Genomic DNA, 26,166 nt, shown 5'->3' with positions numbered 1-26,166 from the left:
CCAGAGAGCTAGCTTGGACATTATAAAGGAAGGAGGAGGAACTGCTATATAATGATACATTTGGAAAAAAAGACTGAGATTCGGGGGACTTCCAATTCAATCTGACTTACTCTTCGGTGCTGCCAAAAGCTGCTTTGATCCCAGAGAGCAGGGAGTGGTAGAAGTGCACTAGATGCCAGATTTGAAGCCAGTAAGAATCAAGTTCAAAGCTATCTCAGACACTGACAAGCTGTGTTACTCTAGGCTTAATCTAAGTCTCAGTTTCCTCATCTGTAAAATGGGGATAATAACAGCACCTCCATCACAGGTCTGTCATGAGGACAGAGGAAATTATAATGGAAATCTAGTTATGGACAACAAGACAGGAGGAGGTGAGCGCCTTGTTCTACTCTGTCCCAGTCAGACTCGATCTGAAATCCTTGAAGCCTCCTTCCGGTTCTGAGCCCCATCATGAGAGAACTAAAGAGGATAAGACTGAGGAAGAGAAGGTTTAGGACACAAATAAGAATAGAAACCTCCTCAGTTTAAATTTTAAAATCCCAATAAAACCCGGAGCCTTCAAAGTTCAATCCTCTGGCTATCTCACCAGCTCACTTACACTCTATCGATGGGCTAAACAGAATATGTGAAACCGTTTCGATTTTCCGAAACCAGAAAAGCTAAAATGAATGGAAGAGCAACACTCACATTTAACTCTATTATCCACAGCAGAGTAACAAACAAGAGGTCAAAGGTGACAAACAAACAGAAAGTCCTTCTGACATCGGAGATGCCTTTCTTCTCCCGCCCTTCATAGGACTCGATCCTGGCCATCAGCTGGGCGGGGTTGATGGAGTGGACGTTGAGCAGAGAAGCGTGGGAGCCCTGACTTCCGCTGAGGGCATTTTCCAGATCATCCGGCAGATGATTCATCCTGGTGGTGATTTAAAGGAACCTTTTCCCGGCTTCACCATCACTAGCATTCAGGAACAATCTTTCGAGCAAAAGAAATGGAAACACAAGGTTAGTTTACTTGAAGCACTTTGTCAAACAGCCTTTCGTCGAGCCTTTCACAGAAAGCTTGGGGAAGAAAGGCTAATAATGAGACACACTACGAAGGCTTCACTTGGAAATTAAAGGCCAGGCCGAAGGCTCAAAACAGCGGAAAACAGGAAGGGAAGAATTTCCAATTTTATTTTTCTTATTTACTCAAAATATCATTATAACCTGGCAAAAGAGAAACCCAATTTTGCAAAAAGGAGGGACAACGTAGGATGGGAACCCATAATTGGGCAGTAACTAAGCCACTTCCTGATGTGAGAACGGCATCTACCACTGACAGCGAGATAACCTGGCTCGTACAACATCTAGATACAGGGAAGGCACATCACACGCATGTTTAACTTGGGAATCAATTGAATTCCATCCATGGGGAATGAGGAAGCAGAAAAAAATGGGAATTTAAGTAGCTCTGACTTTTCGAGAGACCCCAACCCCTTTCCAACTTCAAAGATATTTCCAGGGTGATTTTAGGGGATTTGTGACACTATGGATTTTATCCCACAGTTTAACTTTAGATTCTACCTCTCCAATAAGAAGCGCCATCATAATTATTGTCCTAGGGAAAGGTGGACTCCAAGCATCTGGCACAACCCCCAGAGAAATGGCCCAGACTCCATTACCCTCACCCCACAGTGCTGTGGCAGAAGAAACAGTGAGGAAAAAAAAATCAGGAAACATACATTTATTAAGGACTTGCTATGTGTCAGACACTGCTGAGCATCATACAAAAATTATCACAGCAAGCCTGAGAAGCGGTGCTATTATTATCCCCACTTTACAGTTAAAGAAACGGAGGCAGATTTGCCCAAGGTCCCACAGTAAGTTTCTAAGCCTGAATTTGAACTCAGGTTTTCCTGATTCTAGGCCCGGTGCCCTGTGCACCCCAAAGCTCACTCCATCATGTGACACTGAACATGTCTGTTCACTGAACCTGGGCCTGTTACACATGAGGTAACACATGAGGTATTCATCATAATTAAATTGAGGGATACAATACTGACTTGTTGTGGCTACGAAGAACTGGAACTAGAACAGGTCACGGCTTTACTGGGGAAGACATTGCAGTAAATGAACAGAAGGGATTATTCCTGAACTCTTAAGAAGTGACATACGGGAAGAATTCAGAGAACCAAGAAAACTCACATGCACTGACACGGAATAAAGTGGAACCTCTTCCCCTAAAAAATAAACTCTGCAACAACGCAACAACAAGGTGATCCCCTAAAAAATAAGCCCCGTAGTAAAGTAAACCCAATGTAACAATGTGACTAAAAGAAGATAAATACATTGAATGGCTACAGAATTGTATTGGCCACTTTTATCCCAAAGAAATCCTATGTTCCTCCTTCCCTTATTTGTGAAGCTCCAGGGATCATGGTGGGAAATGTTATCAGACGTGGTTGATTCAGAGGTGGAATTCCTTTTTCTCCTCTCTTTTTTGTTGTTTATAATGAAGCTGATTTGCTGGATGCAGATCAAAAATGAAGTTACATAAAAACCAAAAGTAGAGGTCTATCGCACACAAAGTCTAGGGAGGTCCCAGGCAGAGGGACCCTGCAGAAGCCGGCACCCCAGACTGTCCCATAAAAAGGCCAAGAGGATCTGGTCTAACTTTAGCTCCTTCTCTGATCCTCTATATTTGGGTAACCGCCAATGTCTGCATCAGCAAAGACTGACCAGGCTTGGTCATAAAGACCAAGAATTCAGCTGCCCCATGAACACCATAACGTACAACAAACTCCGATCACTCTAGGCAAGCAATTAGACACGATCAGGAAATAAGCCCCAAGAAAGTTAGGCAGAATTTCTGGTCGGACCCAAGATGCACAAGATGAGCTCTACTATGTAGCCAAGGCAAAGCCATTGGCTGGTAATCGTTCGGATTCTCAGAATGAAAAACAGATGTTAATAATTTATCTCTCTGAAGCAAGGGTTCTCAAACTACGGCCCGCTGGCCAGAGGCGGCCCATTGAGGACTTTTATGTGGCCCCGCAGGATTATGGCAAATGGGCTGAGGGGCGGAGACAGGGTGGGAGCTTTTGTTTTTACTCTAGTCCGGTCTCCCACAGTCTGAGGGACAGGGACCTGGCCCCTATTTAAAAAGTCTGAGGACCACTGCTCTAAAGCATCAACAAGGCTTTTCTGCCACACAAGCAAACACCAGAAATAAAGCATGGGGGGAGGGGGGGTCAGGTCTTGGTTTTAAAATGAGTTTGAGATGGAATCCCCTAAGTGGCTAGAAAAATGGTTTGCACTTCCTACATTGTCTCCTATACTGCTCCAAAGGTTTTCCTGGCCTGGGCCAGGCAGGAATGAGCAGGGCTAATTTCCCCTACTCAGATAAACAGCAGTTTCTCTAAACCTGGATTCAGGTGAAGAAAGAATTCAGTGTCCTGCTTTGGTCACTGAGAACTACATCAAGGTTTCAATCTATTACCTACTCCTTCCCCTGACAGCCGGCAAGAATGAGGTGAAAGATACCTGGACTCAGGGGATATGGGGCATGGGAAACCTCACAGAACATCGCAAGCATACCTACTCTGAAAAAAAAAAAAAGCACATTTCTGGTGGGCCGGAATCAGGACCAAAATCCAGGTCTTGTATGTATTCTAAAAAAGAACTCTATAATCTGAACTACCCCGCCCCAAATTTAATTATCTCAAAGACGCATAATAGCTATGATAATAATAGCTAGCATCTATTTAGCACTTACTCTGTGCCAGGCACTGTGCTAAGTGCTTTAAATCTTGATCTCCTTTGATCTTCACAACAACTCTACAAAGTAGGTACTGTTATTATTCCCATTTTACAGATGAAGACACTGGGGCAGACAGAGTGACTAATCCAGGATCACACGGGTAGGTTGAGGATCTGAAGCTGAATATGAACTTCCTAACTCCAGGCCCCTCCACACACTCTACCTACTGGGCCTCCAAACCAAGTGGAAATGGATGAAGGAGGTTAATGAAAGCACCTTGAAATGAATAGGATGGAATGAATAAATGAATGGGAGGGGGAGGGTTGTGTTCTTTGATCACCATGATCACGTCATTACCAATTCATTTACTTTGAATATTTTTGTGCCTCAACACACCTCTGGGCTTCCTATGAAATGTTTGCTAAAATTCCCCCGGTCCAGAAACTTCTCTGATGAACGAAGCAGCCGTCTCCATTCTCTTTTACTTTATTTCTGTTGCTCAAACTTCTCTTTGTATTCTATTCATCAATAATTTAAGGCATATTCATTAAACACAGAAGTATTAGCAAAAGTCAATCAGCGGCTCCAGCCAGAAAATCAAGACGGTAAGTCTTGCACAGACCGGGACTGTCAAGAATCGGACCACGGATTGCACCTCGAGGCCAAATATTATTACAATCGCTAACCTCCTTCCCAGGGGAAATTTTTTTCAAGAGAAAGTTTTGTTTCATTTTGTTTCATTTGTTTCATTGCTGAGACAAGGCAATCTTTATTTCGGGGCCTTTAGAATAGTGTTTTCGCAAAAGTTTCCATGGATGATTGCTATTCATGTCAGCCTGGAAATTCCTTGAGCCTTCAGGGAGTAACTGTTAGAAGCAGGAAGCAAAGACACCTGGGTAGACCGGATAACGGGGTTTATACTGCAATTCTCCATACCTATGTGGAGGTCTCAAGCAATTCATCCCAGCTCTCTGAACCTGGTGTTCCCTTATCTGTAATACAAGAAGGTTGAAGAGAAGACCCCTAATATCCCTTTCAGCTCTATATCTAGGGACAATTTCCTGGAGCAAAGCTTCTTAAACTGTGCATGCTGATACTCATGTAACTGAGTGTGGAGGTCAGGAAAAATTTGGCAAGCTTTAATTATGTAAAAATAAACAAACACATTCCTCTCATTAATATGCAATTTATTTTATTTATTTATTTTTGCTGAGGCAATTGGGGTTGAGTGACTTGCCCAGGGTCACACAGTTAGGAAGTGTTAAGTGGCTGAGGTAAGATTTGAACTCAGGTCCTCCTGAATCCAAGGCTGGTGCTCTATCCACTGCACCACCCAGCTGCTCCAGCATGCAAATTTTTTGTCTTTAATAAATGGTAAATATATATAGATACCAAGAATTGATTTAAAACAAATTTACTATTATTTATCAGTAAATGTTTGATCTGTACACTTGCTTTACCACATAAAAATTTATTGGGCCAAAAGGAGTAAAGAGTTGAAAGAGTTTAAGAAGCCCTGTCCTAGAAGCCCTGTTATTTCAAGTGGATTCAGCAATCTAATTCCAGTTCTACCTAGGAGCTGCAGCTAAAAGAAAAACAAAGCCTGGAGGGTGTCAACTGTAGGCTTACTTAATCATATATATCCAGACACACTCCTAGGGATAAAAATGTTTATAATTTCTACGTAAATGTGTGCATATCTGCAGGATTTTAGCCTCGTTTCTCCAATTCAGGAGGAACAGAGCACTGACTGTCACTCATGGCTTCTGCCCCCCACTACTGCCCCACAGAAGCTCACCAATTTTCATTCTCAGTATTAGAAAATTAAATGTGTCTTTTTGAAGCCCACAAAAGTCAGAAGAACGAATAAAAGGGAAGACTCAATGAGAGCTGGTTTTAGTTCTTTGCCCAAGAAATGGAGCTAAGGGAAATCACAGCTTCCAGTGTTCCTGGTCTTGGTAAGCTCTCTCTAATACGCAGCCACAGGAAGGTCAGCCCAGCAGCAGGAAGCATCACTCGGTCCTAGAAGGGCACAGGGCGGGGAGGGTTCCGTCTTCCGACATCCAACTGCGACAGTCTGGAGAGACAATGCTCAGCCACTGGAACGAGAGGCTGCACTCTTAGACATCCATAGAATAAGTGGCTAGAGATGGCAGGGGGACTGAAAGGTCATCTCGGGCAGAACTGAGGAAATTGAGTCCTGGAGAAGAAATAGAATTTACCCAAGATGCCCCAGGTCCCAAGTGACAGGAGCTGGGCTTGAGCACACTTCTGTCTTCATTGACAGGGCTCTTTCCCCCAGACTGTCTGGTAATCAATGGAAATACTCAAATGACGTTCACAAGAAATGTCAAAGCTCTGACAACCAAAGAAAATCACTGTGCAAAGAGCGTGTTTGCTGTGAACATAGTTTGATTCAGTGATTCATGCTGCACTGTGACACACAGATGGACTTGCTGAATTTAAACAACACAAATCTTCAACATAAAAACATTACTCCGTATTAGAAAAACAAGCAAAGCAATGACCAGCCCTGACTAATCAGGCTTTCCCCCTGCCAGAGGTCCTGACTTTCCAGTTACATCAATGAGAACTTTCCTTTCAGAGTTCAGACAGCTCTTCGGATTAAAACTCAGATACTAAAACGACGATCTCCTAGGCACGGACCACAGCCGGAAATGCTATGAATACTGACAAGAGTGTCAAGAACATGGAATTTTTAAAATTAACAAATTAGTGGTATTTTGAAATACTTGGAACTGTGATTGCATCAGTCTGGAAGTTCCCTCCAAAATGCAGAAGAAAACCCAGCCATGCCTGCCCATTTCCTCCCCAAGGGTCAGCATGGGGGACTCCTTAGCCCAGGACTTTCTTGCTTTCCTCATCTCTCAAGGGGACCAGTGAAGGGACATCAGGGATACTGTTATCCTCTGGACTCAACACATGACCACACACCAGCCAGCCATGGCCCTTTCCGTTGCCCTAAGGGATGCTTGTTTTTAATCGTCCTATTCCATATTTCATTGCCACACAACAAGGCCGGCCAAGTTTGGGGGTTGAAAAGATGAGTCTTAGAAAAGCTCCTTGACAGTCCCAAGATTCTCGAGACAGCGATTTCCCCAAAGTAATTCAGGTTAAACACGGGCCCAGCCCACAGTCTATCTCATTTTCTATACCCAGTTCACACAGTAACAGTTCACACAGTGCAAGGGGTCCACGACATGTTATAACGTGAGCCATAATCATTCTTCATACACTTGATCTTAATAGTGTGGAAGATCAGTCCACTCTATTAATTTAGATTTATTTAAATAATTACAGAGCTTTCCCAGGAGCTTTTGCAACATCTGAAGGCTTGATGCAATCCGCACAAGATCATACTCAAACGGGAGCACTGGGAGGACTTCCCCCTGCCTAGAGAACCTCACTCTGCATTGGATTCTAACACTATGGCAAACACCTCCAGCCAGCATCTCCTTACTTACGCCACCCCTGATATTAAGTATCTGATGACACACCGGACCAGGTTATATACATTATTATAAATATCTTTTCATTTTTTAAAAATGTTTCAACATTTTTATTTAAAGCTCTGAGTTCCGAACTCCCTCCTTCCCTCCCTGAGACAGTAAGCAATCAGATATAGGTATTTATACATGCACAATTATGCAAAATATTGCCATATTAGTCATTTTGTACAGGAAGACTCAACATTGATAATTTTCAAAGAGTTGGGAATGATCTAAAGGATGACTCTGGGTGATACTTTCCTGAAAAACAATCAGCTTCTTCATTTATCCAAACAGGAATACAATGTTCTCCCACCTACCTCACAAACTTGCTGTCAAGGTAACTTGAAATAGCATTTAAAGAAAGAATCAGGTAAAAATACACAAATATAAGCTGTTATAATTATTATCTAGCAGGTTATTTCGCACTTAATTTCTCTAGCTGTTTCCCCAGTCCAAGGATGAAGGTATTGAACGAGATATTAGATGGCCTCTCCCTAGAGACTCTCTCATATTAGACCAACAAAAGAGCCTTTCGACAAGCAGATTATTTAGGGTCTGCCCCCTCCCCCAAAAGTACATAGAGCCTCGCCTCCAAAGGCAGACGGCGGCTTCTATAAGCCCCTTCCTTGTACCTACTATAACTAATGCTAAGATGTAACCAGCTTATAGAACAACTCTGTGCCATGACTGTGCTGAGTCAGACTTTATTAGAAAGAAAGTTTTCCTACCAATTAGAATTCTTTAAAGTGGAATAGACTGTCTTGGGAAGGTAGTAAGTTCCCCATCTCTGATGGCAGAGCTTGATGACCATTTCTCAAGAACGCTGTGGAAAGAATCGTGGTCTTGTCCAGCTCCTCTTCCTTCTTGTAATTTGATTTAAGTGGAACATAGCATGGTGGCTTACCAGAAGATCTCTGTGTATTTTTCAATCCCAGAGGCTTATAGAATCAGAAGGGCAAAGATCAGGACCAGGTTTTTGTGTGTGGACATCTGCAGTCAGCTCAGCAGGCTTCATGGCAGACTTAGAATGTTCTCACTCCTGGGGCTGGAGATTATAAACATCAGCCATTCCCCCCTTTTCGTTCTACCTTGGATCCTGAAGGACTGTTCCCCTTCTCCTGGCAAGAGAACATAAAGCCTTTTGTGCCTGCAGATCTACCAGGTCACAGAACTGGGCTGGCCAGAGCCCCGGCCCAGCTCCACCTCAGGCTGCTTAATTCCTTGCCATATTGAACACAATGGTTTCTTCAGAAACACACAATCTTCTTAACCTGGAAGGTTAACCTTTCTTTCAACCTACTCAAGTGATCCCATTCCACGCCCTCATATCCTCCACCAGCTGGCTCCTGTGATCCTGATTCAATCACTTATGTTCGGTCTTTCCCTGTCACTGCCTACAAATGTGCGCTCGTCTTCTCCATCACCCCCAAGCCCTTCACTCGATCTTTCCGTCCCCATTAACCATCGTCACTTCTCTTCCACTCTCTGTGAAAGGCATCTACCTTCGGACCCCACCATCCCCGACTCGGCTCCCTCCAAAGGCACCGGGGATCTCTCTGTCTCCCAATTCAGTGTTGTTCTCAGTGCTCATCCCCAGCTCTCTGCAGTTGCTGACAGTGTGGACCGCTCTCCTCCTTGACAGCTCTTCTCTTCATTCTGGACATCCCTCTCTCCTGGTTCTCCCCCAACCTCTACAACCAGCCCTTCTCAGCCCTTTGGTGGATCCTCATGTGTGTCATGCCCTCTACCCAGAAGCGTGCTTACGAGGGCAGCTCTGGGGCTGACTTGACTGGGGGACCTCATCAGCCACCAAGGATATATCTACTAACTATGCATGTATCTCATGATTCTCAAATCTGCCCTTCCTGCCCTAATTTTTTCCGCCCTTCAGACGTCTCCAGCTGGATGTGTGGTTGACATTTTAAAGCTGACAGTCCAGAACTGACGACTTATCTTCTTCCCCACCACCACTCTGACCCTCTCCTCCCTCCTAACTTCTCCTAAGCTAGGAGTCATCCACACTTCTCAGTCTCCCTCATATTCAAACTGTGGCCAAGGCCTCCCTTCTCTCCTCCCTGCCATCAGTCACCACCTCACATCTGGACTACTGCAGGAGTTGTTACCGGTTCTGTTTGCCTCAAGGTCATTACGGATTTTCCTGGGGTGGATGGGATATTCAGGAGGGCCTAACGCCTCTGGGATGAGGAGGGCTGCTCATTCACCTTTGGGGTCCACCTATTGTCCAGCTCTCACCGGTGGCTCCATGCACAGCAGCCACACTGCGGTAAAACCATCTTGGCAGGCAAACTTTGTCAGGCTGAAGGAGCCTGACAGATATTAGACCTACTGGAAAGTCAGGGGGATGTCTACCTCTAGCATGAGAAGGCGTCCTGCAGCAGGATGCCTGGGGAAGAATAATCTGTTCCGATGCAGCTAAAGCGGGCACTGCTGAGTGCTTAGAGCTTGGTCAGACACAGAGAAGCCAAGGCCATCCTCTGCCTCCTGGCCCTTGTTTCTGTCTTGCCATTAGACTTCAATGACAGCACGTGACTCTGCATTGCTTAAATCCAACTCACGTCCAAGTCAAGATGACAATTGTCCTCTTTAAGAATGACAGACGCAACAAGAAGTTCAGAGTAACAAAATAATCAAGTAGAAAACAAAAAAAAATCTGTAAGAGAAGCTTCATGCTTGGTTCTTTCTCTAAAGTCAGTATGTATTTAGCAGTAGCCAAGAAAAAGAAGGAAAACAAGAGGGAAACAAGAGAGAGACTATTACTATTAGTTTTATTGATATTAAATTTTCAATTTATTTCCCAATTTATAAGTTGTTAAAAATCAACATTTTGTTTATTTAAAATGAAGGCCCTCATTGATTTTCATAGAGAAAAAAATGTGATTTTATTAGTATAGGAAACTTCCACCAATTCAGATGAATTGTTCATCTGTAATTTATAGTGTGACATTTACGTACGTAAAGCTGAAGTTGTGGACAAGGATTCAAGCAAAATATGGCGCCATCACATAAAGCTAAGCATTTCTTGGCTGAAGTGCTAGCAGAGAAAAGTTTGGGGAAAGCTAGGCTTTTTTTGTCGACTTTTTCAAAGCTTGACAATGGTCATTGAGAAGAAGGGCTGCGGCAGAGAGGGAAGTGGGAGGGAGCAATGCACCAGATTCTGGAAGTCTGAGGAGTATCAACAATATGAAGTACCACAGGAAATTAAACAAAGTCAAGATCACACACATCCCTTTATTTGACAAAAGAATCCTGTCGATGGCAAAGTTTAAGAAGTGTGAATAAACCCAAATTGAAATCATTTCCAAAAACCCCTTGGCTGGATCTTCTCGTGACTATGTCCCTTTAAAACCAATTCAACTTTAAATATGAATAATGGAAAAACACATAGAAATCTGCAACATCGATAATTCCTAAGTTAAATGACCAACCAGCTCAAGTTAATAACTAACTGAATAATACATTCAAGAGTTCTTACCTAACATCAAGTGCCCAATTCTTTGGTATGAATTCAAATGGAAGATGAATGCAGGTAAAATGGAAAGCACATTTAAAAGCTAAATGTCCAGGGGAGGGCAAATGAAATCCTGTAAGAGAAATATCAGGAAAGCCCACAGGGGACTCCTTATAGTCTTCTCTGAAGTTGTTCAGAACTTTAATCATTAAGGATTATAGGAAATCCTTAAGGATGTCCAGATATACACCAAAGTTTATTCCCATCTAGACCAATGCCCTTTGATCCAGCAGTGTTTCTACTGGGCTTATATCCCAAAGAGATCTTAAAGGAGGGAAAGGGACCCACATGTGCAAGAATGTTTGTGGCAGCCCTCTTTGTAGTGGCCAGAAACTGGAAACTGAGTGGATGCCCATCACATAGGATCTGAAATTTGCTGCTTATAAGTCACTTGGCCTGATTGCCTCATTTCACTTGAGGAATGGAGGATTTACTCCAAATCACACACTAAGTGAAGAGCTTTAGACTCAAGTTCTTAGACTCCAAGGTCGAGTGTTCTTCCACAATATCACACTCTCAAAGAAATGTGTGTCCGTCAAGCTTGGGAGGTGGATTGGACCGTCGTTTCAACACACTTTGAATATACACCTTCCCTCTGTGAAGTCTTAGAGCTCGAGAGAAGAATCAAGATCCGAGGACTGTAGAGCTCTTTATTGATCTGACAAATAAAGTCAGAATGTTAATAAACAAATTTCCACATTATTGTTCTGTAAGAAATGATGAGCAGGCTGATTTCAAAGAAGGCTTGAAGAGATTTACATGTATTATTGCTGAGTGAAGGGAGCTGAACAGAGAGGATATTATATACATGATCAAGTTTATATAATGATCACCTGTGGTGGACGTGGTTCTTTTCAATAATGCAGTGATTCAAAGGCAATTCCAAGATGGAAAATAGCATCCACATCCAGAGTGGAGAATGAATATGGATCACAGCACAATATTTTCTTTCACCTTTTCTGTTTTTTTTTTTTCCTTTCTCGTGGTCTTTGAGTTTTTCTAAGAGCATCCTGCTCATCATTTCTTATAGCACAATAGGATTCCATTGCAATCATATAACACAACTTTTTTTCCATCATGCAACCGAATGACATCTCCCCAATTTCCAATTCTTTACTAGAAAAGAGAAGCTATAAATATTTTTGTGCACATAGATCCTTTTCCTTTTTTTAATCTCTTTAGGGATAAAGATATAGTAGCAATATTGCTAGATCAAAGGGTATGCATGATTTTATAACCCTTTGGACCTAATTCCAAGTTGCTCTAGAGTTCAATCATTTCACAACTCCTCCCTAGTACAGTATGTTAATGTCTCAATTTTCCCAAATCCCTTCCAATATCTATCATTTTCTTTTTCTGTCCTATTAGCCAGGTTTGAGTATCTCAGAATTTTTAATTTGCATTTCTCCAATCAATAGTAACTTAGAGCATTTTTCTTAGATAGATAGATAGATAGATAGATAGATATTTGCTTACTTCATCTGAAAACTGTTATCTTTTGATCATTTAACAGTTAAGGAATGGCTCTATTTTCAACAATTTGATTCAGTTCCCTATATCAAATATGTAGAAATGAGGCTTTTATCAGAGAAACTTGGCTTCAAAAGCTTTTTGAGTCATGATTACTAACTGTATTTCCCTTGTTCCTATTCTTTCCCCCACCCCCATTTATTTTCTTTCTCCTTTTACTCTATCCCTCAAGTGTTTTGCTTCTGACTACTATCTCCCCCAATCTGCTCTTATTTCTATCACCTTCCCTAATTTTTTTTTATCCTCTTCCTCTCATATTTTCCTTAGGCTAGTATAGATTTATGTACCCAACTGAGTATATAAGTCATTTCCTCTGAGCCAATTCCCATAAGAGTAAGGTTCAAGTATTCCCCACCATCTCCCCCGGTTTCCCCTTTTTGCTTCTTTTATATGAGATAATTTACTCCATTCCCTATCTCCCTTTCCCTGTCTCCTAGTACATTCCTCTTAACCCTTAATTTTATTTTTTAGATATCATCTCTTTATATTCAATTCACACTTGTGTCCTGTATATATACCCCTTCTAAATGCTCTAACAAAGATAAATTTCTTGAATTACAAATATCTCCTCAAGAAGAAATGTAAACAGTTTAACCTTATTAAGTCCCTTATGATTTCCCTTTCCTGTATACTTTTTTATGCTTCTCTTCAGACTTATGTTTGAAAGTGAAATTTTTTTTTTTATACAACTCTGGTCTTTTCATCAAGAATGCTTCAATAGCAATAAATTGGGAAAACATTTTTACATTTAAGGGTTCATTTCTAAAATATATAGAGAATTGACTCAACTTTATAAGAATTCAAGCCATTTTCCAATTGATAAATGGTCAAAGGATATGAACCAACAATTTTCAGATGAGGAAATTAAAACCATTTCTAAGCATATGAAAAGCTGCTCTAAACTACTATTCATCAGAGAAATGCCAATTAAGACAACTTTGAGACACCACTATGCACCTCTGATTGGCTAAGATGACAGGAAAAGAAAATGATGAATGTTGGAGGGGTTGTGGGAAAACTGGGACACTGATACATTGTTGGTGGAGTTGTAAATGGATCCAATCATTCTGGAGAATGTGCACACCCTTTGATCCAGCAGTGTTATTACTGGGCTTATATCCCAAAGAGATCTTAAAGGAGGGAAAGGGACATGTCTGTGCAAAAATGTTTGTGGCAGTACTTTTTGTAGGGGCCAGAAACTGGAAAGTGAGTGGATGCCCATCAGTTGAAAAATGGCTAAATAAATTATGGTATATGAATGTTATAGAATGTTATTGTTCCATAAGAAATGATGAGGAAGATGCTTTCAGAGAGGCCTGGAGAGACTTACAGGAACTGATGCTGAGTGAAGTGAGCAGAACAAGGAGATCATTGTACAGGGCAACAAAATTATATGATGATCAATTCTGATCAATATAACTCTTTTCAGCAATGAAATGACTGATGCCAGTTCCAATGATCTTATGACGAAGAGAGACATCTACCCAGAGATAAGACTGTGGGAACTGAATGTGGATCACTCTTTTTGATGTTGTTCATTTGCATTTTATTTTCTTACTTATTTTCTTTCCTTTTTGATCTGATTTTTCTTGTGCAACAGGAAAATTGTATAAATATATTTACATGTATTGGATTTAACATATTTTAACACATTTAACATATATTGGATTACTTGCCATCCAGAGGAGGTGGAAGGGGGAAGAAGGGGAAAATCTGAAATTATCTGTGCATATGTTTTGAAAATAAAAGAAGAAGAAGAAGAAGAAGAAGAAGAAGAAGAAGAAGAAGAAGAAGAAGAAGAAGAAGAAGAAGAAGAAGAAGAAGAAGAAGAAGAAGAAGAAGAAGAAGAAGAAGAAGAAGAAGAAGAAGAAGAAGAAGAAGAAGAAGAAGAAGAAGAAGAAGAAGAAGAAGAAGAAGAAGAAGAAGAAGAAGAAGAAGAAGAAGAAGAAGAAGAAGAAGAAGAAGAAGAAGAAGAAGAAGAAGAAGAAGAAGAAGAAGAAGATATTCAGTTTTGCTGGCTAAATAATTCCTAGTTATAATCTTAGCTACTTTGCCCTCCAAAATATCATATTCCAGGTTCTCTGATCCTTTAATGTAGAAGTTGTGAAATGTGTTATTTTTACTATGGCTCCATGAAAATTGAACTCTTTCCTTCTGGCTGCTTAAAATATTTTCTACTTGACCTGGGAACTCTGAAATTTGGCTATACTCCTGAGAGTTTTCATTTTGAGTTCTCTTTTAGGAGGTGATCAATAGATTATTTCAATTTCCATCTTACCCTCTGATTCCAGACTATTAGGGCAGTTTTCCTTGACAATTCCTTGAAAGATAAAGCCTAGGCTCTTTTTCTGATCTTGGTTTTCAGGTAGTCCAAAATTTTTTAAATTCTCTCTCCTGGATCTGTTTTTCAGATCTATTGTTTTTCCAATGACATATTTTGCACTTGTGTTTTTTACATTTTTTAGTTTAGTTTTATTGTTTCTTTATTTCTCATAAAGTCATTAGCTTCCACTAATTCAAATAAAGAAGTACATTCTTCATTGAGCTTTTGTTCCTCCCTTTCCATTTTGCCAATTTTACTTTTTAGGGAGTTTTTTCTTCAGAGAATTTTTGTGCCTCTTTCCATTTGACCAAATCCTTTTCTGCTCACAATTCTGCTTTTTATTTTCCTCATTGGGTTTTTTGTACTTCTTTACCATTTGGTCTAGTCTGTTTTTAAGGCATTTTCTTCAGAATTTTTTATGCCTCCTTCACTAATCCATATACTCTCTTTTAATGCTTTTCAAGGCATTATTTCTTTTCCCAGTTTTTCCTCTACTTCTCAAGGTTTTTAAAATCCTTTTTGAGCTCTTCCACGGTCTGAGCTCATATTTTTCATGGAGGTTTCAGATGTAGGAGTTGTGACTTAGTGATCTTCTAAGAGTGTGTTTTGATCTTCCTTGTCACCATAATATCAGGTCAAAATTTTTTCTACTATTTGCTCATTTTTCCAGCCATTTTTTGACTTTTAACCCTTTGATAAAGTAGAGCTCTGCTTCCAGGATGGAGGGTGCACTGTCCCAAGCTTCAGGAATTTTGTGAAGCTGTTTCCAGAGTTTTAGGGACTAGAAGTTCTAGTTCAGAAGCATTCACAGCTGCTGCTGATTCAGTGGCTCCTATTTCTGATTTGCTGGGGTCTGATCTGCACTGGAGCCCCTACTGTGTGGGTGCAGCCTGTACTAGCCTCTACTTCCCTCTCACCCTGATGCTAAAGACCTTTCCTATCAATCTTCTTAGCTGTAACTGGCTGGGAAATTATTTCTTCCTGTCTGTCCTTTTGTTTGAGGGAATTAAAGGTGTTAGGAAGGGTTTGGGGGAGAACTCAGCTGAGTCCCTGTCTTTTCTCACCATCTTTTTTCCATCTCTTAAAGTGCAGCTAAAAAAAAAAAAAAAAAAAAAAAGTGCCCCTTCTAATGTGTAACCTCCAATTTACAGATGTACACAAAAATAAATGAGGGTGGAGAAGGGAAGTGACAGGGTAGAGACAGAACTGCCAAAATACCAGAAAGCCTGGGGCCTTCTCTATCTATAGGTTCCAAAAAAAGAGATCACGACTCTGGAACTTCTGATCTCCCAGCCAGAGGCACTGGAGCCGAAGTGAGCAGCAGGGGCCAAGGGCACCTGCCTGTGTGACTCTACATTACAGGGACTTGGCCTGGGAAGGTCTTTGAAGTTATTTCCAGCTTAGGTCTGGGACCCTGGCACTAAAATGCAGCTTAACTGCCTCATTCCCCTTCCCTAGATTGTACCACGGCTTCCCAGTGCCCACCACAGACCCCTTTTCTTGTCATTTCCTTTCCCAGTCCCTTTCCTTCTACTTCCCTACTGTCTCCCAGGCATAGACTTTTCCATTTTTCTGCCTATGTTAATGTCATTCCCTTTCCCCAAAATGTCCTCCAGCACCATCATCTGAAACTCTACCCACACTTTAAGGCCCAATTCAAATGTTCCTTTCTCCAAGAAGTCCTCACTGACTCCCCCCATTCCTTCCAGCTGAAAATGATCCCTCCTCCTCTGGGATTCTGGGACCACCTTGTTCATCACAGAAGGGTCTCTCTTACACACAGCGGTCAAGATTCTTGTCTTAAAGGCTGATCCTTTACTTAGATGATGGCCATCTCCCCTAGGGCCAGCATGGCTTCAGAAGCAGCTGAGTTTCAGTTGACAGGATGTTTGCTGCTCAACAAATGCAGGAGAAATGCCAGGAGCAGAACCAAGGTCTGTATACGGTGCAGAATCAATCTGCCTGACCTTTGACATCACTTAATCAGGGGGCTTGTGAAAGAACACGACAAAATCTGGTTGCCCGGAGTTCGTCAGCATTGTACCTCAGTTCTACACAAGTTCTGAATGATGGACACTGCTCACGTTGTTTTCCCAGACACCAATGCAATGAAACAGGGCTAGGAGCTTGCAACTATGTTTTTTAGCACCATGTTTTCTATGACTTTGTTGGACACCTTTGATGAAGACAAAAAGGGCATCAGCTCCCTGCTAACAGTAAAAAATTTTTTTTTAATTTGAAAAGGCTCCAAGTCAAGACTAAAGTAGAGAGCTGGTGCATGACATTCTGCCGGCAGATGATTGTGCATTCAATGCAGCCTTCAAAACGAAGTACGGATCAATTCTCTGCTGCTTGTGCTCATTTTAGCCTAACAATTAACAGCAAGAAAACATCGGTTTTCCACCAACCAGCATCCCATCCACATGGGCACCCACTGGTTACAGCAAATGGAGAAGTTATGAATGTGGTGGACAAGTTCTCTTACCTCGGCAGCAAACTTTCCAGGGACGTCCACATAGATTGACTAAAGGTGACATGCATTGTCATAGCTAGCTGGATGTTTGGGAGGGAAAGTGTAAGAAAGAAGAGCATCAGGCTGACTCAGGGGGTCATGCTGACCTCATGGCCTGAAGTGCTTCCATCTGAAAGGACTTCAGAAGAGTCTGAAGATCGATCACCTGACAGGACAAAGCGACTAACACCGTGCTCCTTTCTGAAGCCGAACTGCCCGAAACTCGGACTCTGCTGCAGAGAGCACAACTCTGCTGGCCTGGCCACACTGTTGGAATGGCAGGTGTTCACTTGCCTAAAAGACTATTTTACGGAGAATTCACACAGTGGTCAGAAGAAAAGACACAGGGACACTCAAGATCTGGAACAGATTGTGAGTCATGGGAGACACTGGCACGGGACCAATCAATATGGCGTTCCTTCATCAAAGAAGGCACTGGGCTCTGAGCAAAGCAGAATTGCAACAGCTCAAATAAACAATGAGACATAGGACCACTCTACTCCCAATGTTCATGTGAAATGTTTCTTTTCTGAAGTAAATAAAGCCTTTCAAGCTCATATTGCTCTGATCAGCCAAAGTCATACATTGCGTCTCTTTGACAGCAACATACTGATAGCATTTTGTTCCTCTTTCTTTGAAAATGAAGAGAACGAAGGACAACAGCCAATCAATCAACCAACCTACCAAGACCTTGACCCTCCATGTTTCTGAATGAGTCTCCTCTTCCCTTCTAGGTTGAGGAAAACCCCACAGGGAGGTGTATGCCATAATGGATACCATTATTACTATATTATTATTTTTTTTATATTTTTTCACCATTCAGTGAAAAACACTGAATGACAGGCCCTTTAAAATTGTTATATATGATACTGGAAAATTGATAAAGTTGGGGAGGGAGGCAGATTTCACTAGAGGACATGGAAATTCTACCATCAAGGCGGCAATTATTATTCAATTATACATCATTTATAAAGCCTAATCTGCCAGGCTTTCCCAAATAAGTGAAGTTTTTCAAATTAAATAAAGAAACACACTCAAGTAACATGAAATCTTCAAGATTTTTTTTTTAATAATAAAATAGAATCACCAGAAGGAATGGCTCAGTATTACCCCACTTGGGGGCAAGAAAGTCATATGGGAACAGCAACTCTAAAATCTTCTATCTAGGGAAAATAAGTGAATGAGAAATTTAAAGTTCAAATCTCAACTCTTACACATGGAAACATCCATATAGATTGTGGTAACATACTGTCTATCAGTCTCAGATTGGTTCCTTTGAAAGTAGAGCAGATCCTGGCAAAAATTATTTACCTTGTCTGCTTATCAAGGGGATCAAAATCACAGTTGCCACTCAAACAAACTGGCTGTTGATGGTGGAGTGGCAGTGGTAGAATGATAACCAAGGTTAGATCTAATTTTCAGAGTGGGTCACGCTTTCTCCTGTGGAAATCATTTTGTCTCTAGATCTTAATTCCAAATTGCATTTCCCCAATTTAGTTAATTGCATCACCTCTTCAAATCTCCCATTTTTTCAAGGGCCACAGCATTAGGCTAAAATATCATCCGGTAAAATTGAATAGGATGAATGTAAAATCTTATTCTTGCATTTTAAAAAATTTACTTCCTAAGGACAAGATGGAGAATCTCAGGGGGAAAGAAATCCAAGGGTTGTATAGATTGTAAGATCAAGGAGTCACCAGTGGGATATGGCGGCCAAAACGGCTACTCTGACCTTGGAGTTTATCAAGAAGCAAAGCTTCTAGCAATGAGAAGGTGACCGTCCCTGTAAATGAGGGAGTGACAGGCCATCTGGATCTGGCCCCTGTCAAATCCCATCTGCAGTACTATATTCAGTTCTGGGAACAAGAGTTTAGAAAGGATGTGAACAAGGTGAACTGCACGCAGGGAGGGAAACCAAACAATGACATGCCCGGAATCCATGGTATACGAGGACTGAGTGAGGGAACCGGAGATGTCAATCAACCCATCAGCCACCATTTATGAAACTATGTGCCCGGGACTGCGCTAAGTGCAGGGCAAACAAAGAAAAAGCCTAAGGAAACAAAGGCCCAGTAGAGGCATAATGGCCCTCCCTTAGCACCTGTGGAGCATCTATCTATCTTCTGCTTTCTCCCACCAGAATATCCCTCTGCTGGGCCAGGCTCTCTCCCACTGGTCCCACTGGGCCAGGCTCTCTCCCACTGGTCCCACTGGGTCAGGATCTCTCCCACTGTTCCCACTGGGTCAGGATCTCTCCCACTGGTCCCACTGGGCCAGGATCTCTCCCACTGGTCCCACTGCGCCAGGCTCTCTCCCACTGGTCCCACTGGGCCAGGCTCTCTCCCACTGGTCCCACTGGGCCAGGCTCTCTCCCACTGGTCCCACTTTAAGGAAAGATCAAGGTCCGTCAGCCTACTTTCCCTTCCTGGTCACAAGTGATCAATCCATATTAATTAAGTACCTACTATGTGCCAGGCTATGCTAAGTGCTAGGAATACAAAAAGAGACAAAGGAAAGATCCAGTCCTCCAAGAGCTTATAATACAATGAGGAAGAGAACATGCAAATATGTGCAAAGCAAGCTCTATGCAAGAAAAAAAGGAAATAATAATGAACAGACAGAAGGTGCTGGAATTAGGAGGGGTCAGGAAAGACTTTCTGTAAAAAATGGGATCTTAGTTAGGATTAAGGGAAGCCAGGAAGGTCAGTAGCCAGAAGAGAGGAGAAAGAACATTCCACGCCTGGAGGACGGCCAGAGAGAATCCTGGAGCTTAGAGAAGCTGTGGAACAGCCAGAAGGCCGGGGTCACTCAACTGAAGAGCATGTGCCGGCACTAAGACATAGATGGTCTTTTGTAACGGAAGAGGACTGGGACAATCAGGGAGGTGACTAGCTGGATTTAAGTGATGTCACCTGCCTCACTTTCCCTTCCAGAGCTATCTGAGTTCAATGGTAAGAGAAAGACATGTGGCAGGGAGTAAGGAATACAAATACAGGGAAGGAAAGAAGGAGCTGGGACATGGAAGGCTTTGAGGGCCACCAGCATTTTATTTGATCCTGGAGGCAATTGGGACCTTCTGGCTTCCCAACTTGGACACAAGGCCTTGGGGATTACCTCCTCTCCTCCCCCTTTTTCAGCTCCCTGGTTTTTTGTTTTTTTGAAATATTTTATTTGCCTCCCCGTGCTTAGCCCAGTCAGAAGAGGGGTAGATAGCTTCTCTTTTGTCCTGAGAAGAGAGAAACTGTAAGGAGAAAGATCAAGGCTTGTTCAGGGACTTTTCTAATGGTTTCTGACTACACCAAAGTGGAACAGCCATGTTGGAGGTGCTAGGTTCCATCTTATTGACAATCTACAAGCAAAGGCTATGCCCTAGCATCATCTGGGTCAGTCAGCTAGACTCCACGGCCACGGAGGACCTTCCTCTGAAATTCTCTGACTCTGTGATTACATGGCTGGATCTCGAAAATCCTCTCAAAGATATCTTCACTGTCCAAGGTGGCAAAAGGAGATGCATACCCAGAAAGCACCTCCACGGCAGTCCCTCAAGACCTCGGGGATGGACTGCATCGTCACTGCTGCTTCTGCTCTTCACAGACCTTGGGAGACAACACTCTCCCCAAGCCAAGTGACCTTTCCATCCCAGTGTAAAATATCTACAGGATTTCAGAAGGGAGCTGGCAGGGACTGGAGAAGGCCACAAAGACTGTACAGATGAGGTAACTAAGGGAGACATCCACCCTGTCAGTGCAAGAACCAAGACCTGGATCAGGCTTTCCAGAACCCAAAGAGGTAAGCTGACTCGCAGCAGCGGCAGCAGCATTTCTTTAGAGACCTAGATATAGATATAGATGTATATGTATACATCTCTGTACAGATATAGTTATATAGATGTGTGTATGTACATATGTATATGTCTCTGTATAGATGTGCATGTATGTTTATATATGTATACATCTATGTTTATGTGTGTGTGTCTACACACCTTATAAATTACGCACTTAGTCATTACTGGAGGAATAGAGACTACTAGAAGAAAGCAGCATCTTCCCATAAAGTCCAATGACAAAGCTACAACTGAATATCCCATCTGCCAGCTTCTTCCTGATGGCTGGAACTTCTATCGGCTCGAGGTAAACGAGAGCCAGAGAATGATCTCAATCGGGCCTTAAATCTCGTTTCTCGGGAACAGAATTCCCGTCACCTCAAAGAGCCTGATCAGGGAAAGGGATAAAAGCAAGGAGGAGAACAGAGCTAACTCCTCTCCAGTCCAGCTCTTGTTCCTGTGACCAAAATGGTCTGGTGGGCAGCTAAGCATAAGGGATGGAGCGCCAGGCCCGGACTTAGGAAAACCTGGATTCAAATTTGGCTTGGATGACTCTGAGAAAATCACTTCATATCGTGTGCCTCAGTTTCCTCATCTGTAAAATGAGCCAGAGAAGGAAATGACCAAGCATTCTGATATCTTTGCCAAGAAAATTCCACATGAGACCAGGAAGAGTCAGTGACAACTGAAAACAGCTTAACAATAACAAATCAGGGCAGAAGAGAAGGAAGGGGAAGGGGAACAGACATAGTTTCCCTTGAGATTTCTCCTGAACTGACAGGTCTCTACCATTTTTCCGCACACACTCCTTTTCTTCAATAGCCACCCACATTACACATGCTAATCAATGCAAGAGGCATTCTTACATAATTCAGATTAAAGATTTTTAATCAAAAACTTTGTTGTATCAAAAGGATGCTAAGTCATCCGTTATATAACCATGGAACCATCAGAGTCAGAAAAAGACAGATTGCTTTTTCTGCTCACAACATCCAGGGAGGCGGCCGGGTCTCCAAAGGTCTTCGGCAGCACTGCAGAATATTTCCTGTCCTCTCTGCTCTGCTTTCCCTCCCATAATAGTCATGGCAACAGGCTCTTCTTCAGCCAAACTCTCACTAAATCTCTGGGAAAAAGCCTATTATGGAAAATCCCATCTGGACCCACTACGTTCACAGGAATACGCGTGCACACAAAAATCAATGCAAATCACCAAGTGTTAATTAAACCCCTACACTCTGTGTTGGGGTGTGAGGAGAGAAAAATTAGAGCGGGTCTGCCTCCCATCAGGGGAAAATAACACGTGCACATAGAAGAATCCAAACGAACGCAGGATGAGGAGGGGAGTGAGCGCTAGCAGCTGGGGGAGGGGAGCAGCAAAGTTCGTTGGGAAAGGGGCCATGTGAGTAGGAGGAGGCAGCTGAGTGGGTGCCAAAATGGGAGTCAGTGACCAAAGTCTGAGATGTCCCTTAGTAGCCGGTGTGTGACAGGCCACATAATCTCTCTGGGCCCCAAGGTCCTCAGCAGGAAAATGAGGAACCTGGACTAGAAATGGCCTCTGAGGTTCCCTCCAGCCACAGATCGCTGTCATCCCATGATCTCAATGAGTCTGTGAGAGTCAAAAACAATGACGTGTTTTATTGAATAAAATTTGTTCAGTAAAAGCATTTTGCTTTTGACAATAGCTCCAGGATTTTAGGGTGTGTCAGCCACCTTCTATTGTAGCCAGGGCTGAGAGGTCACAGATGTCACCGGGGACCAGGTCCCTCATCTATCTGATTTGGAAGCTTAAGACCTCGGGGTCGGCCTCAGCTCCTCCCTCTCTCAACCCATGTTCAATTAGTTGTAGAGTCTTGATCATTACAAAGACCTACCCATAATGCTCCTCACCCCTCTTCCCCTCCAGTCCCACAGATCATTAGGATGGTCCAGGCACTGTCAGCCAGATCAGGGCAAACCCTTCCTAAATCCATCTCTCGGCCTCCTTCTTTCCACAAAACTGACCAAGGAACAGGCTACAATCACACATCGGGCTCAGAAAGCCACAGTGGCTCCCTTCTGCCTCTAAGATAAAATTCAATCTGGATGGGGAGAGTGTGTGTGTGTGTGTGTGTGTGTACACATGTGCATGTGTGAACATTTAAAGCTCTTCACAATGTGGTTCTGCTGCTATTTCCAGAATTATCATACTTTTCTCCCCTTTCAACCAAAAGTCCTTACTTAAAATTCCTCAAATATGGCCCTCCTCCAGGCCCACTCCTCACCTTTACATAAGTTATTGCCCCAGTGAACACCCCCATGCCCAGTTGGGTCTCCATTTCTATTCCTGCTTCTTAGAATCTCTAGCTTCTTTTAAAACTCAGCTCATTTGCCTCCCCGACCTCTAAAATTACTCTGAATGCACGTGGTACATTCTGTATTTACCTCTCTGCTACCCAGAGAGAATGCAATTTCTTGAAAGCGAGGACCATTTTAAAGTCTTTGTCTCCCCTGAGCCATACACAGGTCCTGGTGAATGGCATCCACTTAATAGATGCTTTTTAATTAGCTGATTGAAGGCCTGAATTCAAAATCAGCTGCTAAAAGTTCATGATTCCTGAGGTAGAACTAAAAAACAGTCTTATCAAGTAGAAGGAAGTAAGAAACTTCTCACACTCCCTGGCCCACAAGCCTCTGGGCTCCTGGCTGTCCCTAACCTAGAATGCAGACTGCCCTGGGCCTTGATGACACTGAGTCTCCCCGTGTCCCCAAAACGTTTGTATTTGTAATGCTGTATTCTTACAGATTAAAGTAAACTTTTCAATAGGGAGCAACAATAACTTCTATAGAAAAGTAATCTTTCCACATATGTGAGCAGTAATTCCCAGGAAATAAGACCGAGTTCCAGGGGTTTCAAGTATGATTACTCTGGTTCCTAGGTTGCTGTGGATCCCTTTGGCAGGCAGGTGCATTCTGGGGATTCCTTCTTAGCCTTGGGTCATACTGAGATTCTCCCTGCCTTCCCCTTCCCCCTTGCCCTGGCCTTTTTCTGCTGTGTCCCAGAAGCCTCTTGCCCTAAAAGCTCACTCCATCCTGGATGTCACACTTGGAGGTCTCTTCTACTTCCACAGCCTCTCCCTCTGACTGGCGGGCTCCTCCCAGAACCTCCATTTCAAGGAGGCCAGAGGCCTGGACCAGTCAAAGCTTCATTCCCTCTAGCCAGGCTCGGCTCAGAGCTCATCTGGACTTCCTCTCCAAAGCTCCTGGCCCAGTAGCTCCATCTCTAATCACCCCCCACCAATCTCAGCTCCCTTTTATGGGCTGTTTGCCCCCATAGAATGTTGAGTGGCTACTCAAGAGCAGGAACTGCCTTTCTCTCTGTATTTGTATTCCCAAACCTCAGCACAGTGTCTGGCACAAGAGATACATGAAATAACCACTTGATAACTTGGCTAAAATACAGGATTACAAGTCAAATCAACTCAAGGCTACTATGTGCCAAACACTGTGCTAAGTACAGGGGTGTAAAGGGCTAGAACTGAGCAATGCACTTGGATAATGAAGCACGGGAGACTAATTGCCAATTGGATAGTTCCCTATTAACTTGTTTGAAGGTTGACCCTCCCCAGCTGTTCTGTGCTGACTTGATTGCTGGGACAAAGAGGGGGAAGTGACTTGTGTGGGAGGAGGAGGAGGAGGAGGAAGAGGAAGTGAGCCGAAGAAGCTGACTCAGTCTCTCCTGGCGTTTGAGGGAGGAAGGTGTGTGTGTGAGGTAGCTAAGCCTAACCCCCTGACCCTGACTGTAAAGATCAAGAATAAAGACGGTTAGTGATCCTGACTCCAGCTGATTTCTGGGAAGACAGAGTTCCAGCACGGGGGGATTCAAAGAAAAGCAACAGAGAGACCTTTTTCTCTGAAGGGAGACAACTTGCAAATAGTTGTGGCCAAATATGATCTGGACACAATAAACTGGAGAAAATCAACAGAGAAGACACTAGCCTTAGAGAGAATTAGACAAGGAATCTCGGAAGGCAGAACTTTAATTGAGAAGTGACATGAGCTAAAGAAGCCGGAAGGCAGAGATAAGGCCGGAAGGCAGAGATGAGGGGGAGAAAGCTCTAGATATGGAGGGAGCCAGTGAAAATGCCCGGAGGTGGGAAGTGGAGGATCTGGTACAAAGAATAGCAAGGACACCATGTGGAAATCAATTACACCAAAATACAAATATATTTAAAAAACAAAACAAAGCCAAAGGCTTCAGACCCCAAGTGAAGAAGCCATTTTATTAATCTCTCACAAACACTGCTTAGAATCAGGTAAGATCACAAATGTGCTAGAGAACAAGACGAAGACTCCAAAGAAATAGGGGAAGCCGAGGAGATTAGAGCTATGGAAAAGAAAATATATCTGGGAAACTCAGGTTAAAGGCAATGAATACAACCATCTTATTTTCAAAGCTTATTTTCAACCACCAAAACTCTCCCGTCATACACACACACACACACACACACACACACACACACACACACACACACACGCTCGCACGGCCGTAAAAGCTGGTTTGAGTCTCTCAGCCTGACTTGCCTTGAAGTTTCTTCAAAAGCTGACGTTGGAGGCCTTCCTGCCCAAACCCAGACTTTTTTACATCAGGGCCTCCCCCCACCCAGAGGGGACACTCCTAGAAGCCAAATGCTCTTCTACAGTCCTCTTGTACCTCTGTCCAGCCCTTGCACAATGTGTGACCCAAAGGAAGCACCCTCCACACGCCTTGTGCTTTGGGTGAACCTACATTTCATCCTAACACCAATGATTTAAAACAAATTTAATTTTAAAAGATTTCAAGGAAGTCAACTAATCCCCCAAAGGCAAGAAGAAATGGCAGCAGTGGGAGAGGGTGAAAGAGACCCCTGCAATTCAGTGAATTCGTGAAACGAGGGGTCACTGCTTTCCAGAGGTCAAAAATGCCCATTTCAAAATGCTAACATCTTATCTGTGCAAACTACCCTTAAGGGATAACTATCAACAGAGCATCACACGTGTTTCACCAGCGGAGAAATTTCCCACTTCCTTAATTAGAAACCTATGGCTTTTGAATCACTTTTTTCTTATGCCATTGGGGTCACACACTTAGGTTCCACCAGTTTGGCGTGTCCACTGTCCACTGGACTGAAGTGTCTCTCTGCCCTATTTACAAATAAAGAGTTCACTAAGCAAATTAAGAA

The 26,166-nt window shown here is 42.9% G+C and overlaps 1 protein-coding gene across 6 annotated transcripts in view; it reads right to left on the bottom strand.

Annotated features, from left to right (window-relative positions):
• STARD3NL (STARD3 N-terminal like) overlaps positions 1-26,166 on the bottom strand; it is a 61,878-nt gene that overhangs the window by 28,979 nt on the left and 6,733 nt on the right. For all 6 annotated transcript variants that reach the window (XM_074284486.1, XM_074284485.1, XM_074284484.1 and 3 more), the window contains exon 2: positions 688-973. In XM_074284486.1, the coding sequence (XP_074140587.1) occupies positions 688-912 (225 nt within the window). In that variant the 5' untranslated portion in view covers positions 913-973. The remainder of the gene's footprint in view (positions 1-687; positions 974-26,166) is intronic.

This window comes from Sminthopsis crassicaudata, chromosome 1 (genome assembly GCF_048593235.1).
Source record: "Sminthopsis crassicaudata isolate SCR6 chromosome 1, ASM4859323v1, whole genome shotgun sequence".
Lineage (NCBI taxonomy): Eukaryota > Metazoa > Chordata > Mammalia > Dasyuromorphia > Dasyuridae > Sminthopsis > Sminthopsis crassicaudata.
This window is presented reverse-complemented; position numbering and strand designations above follow the sequence as displayed.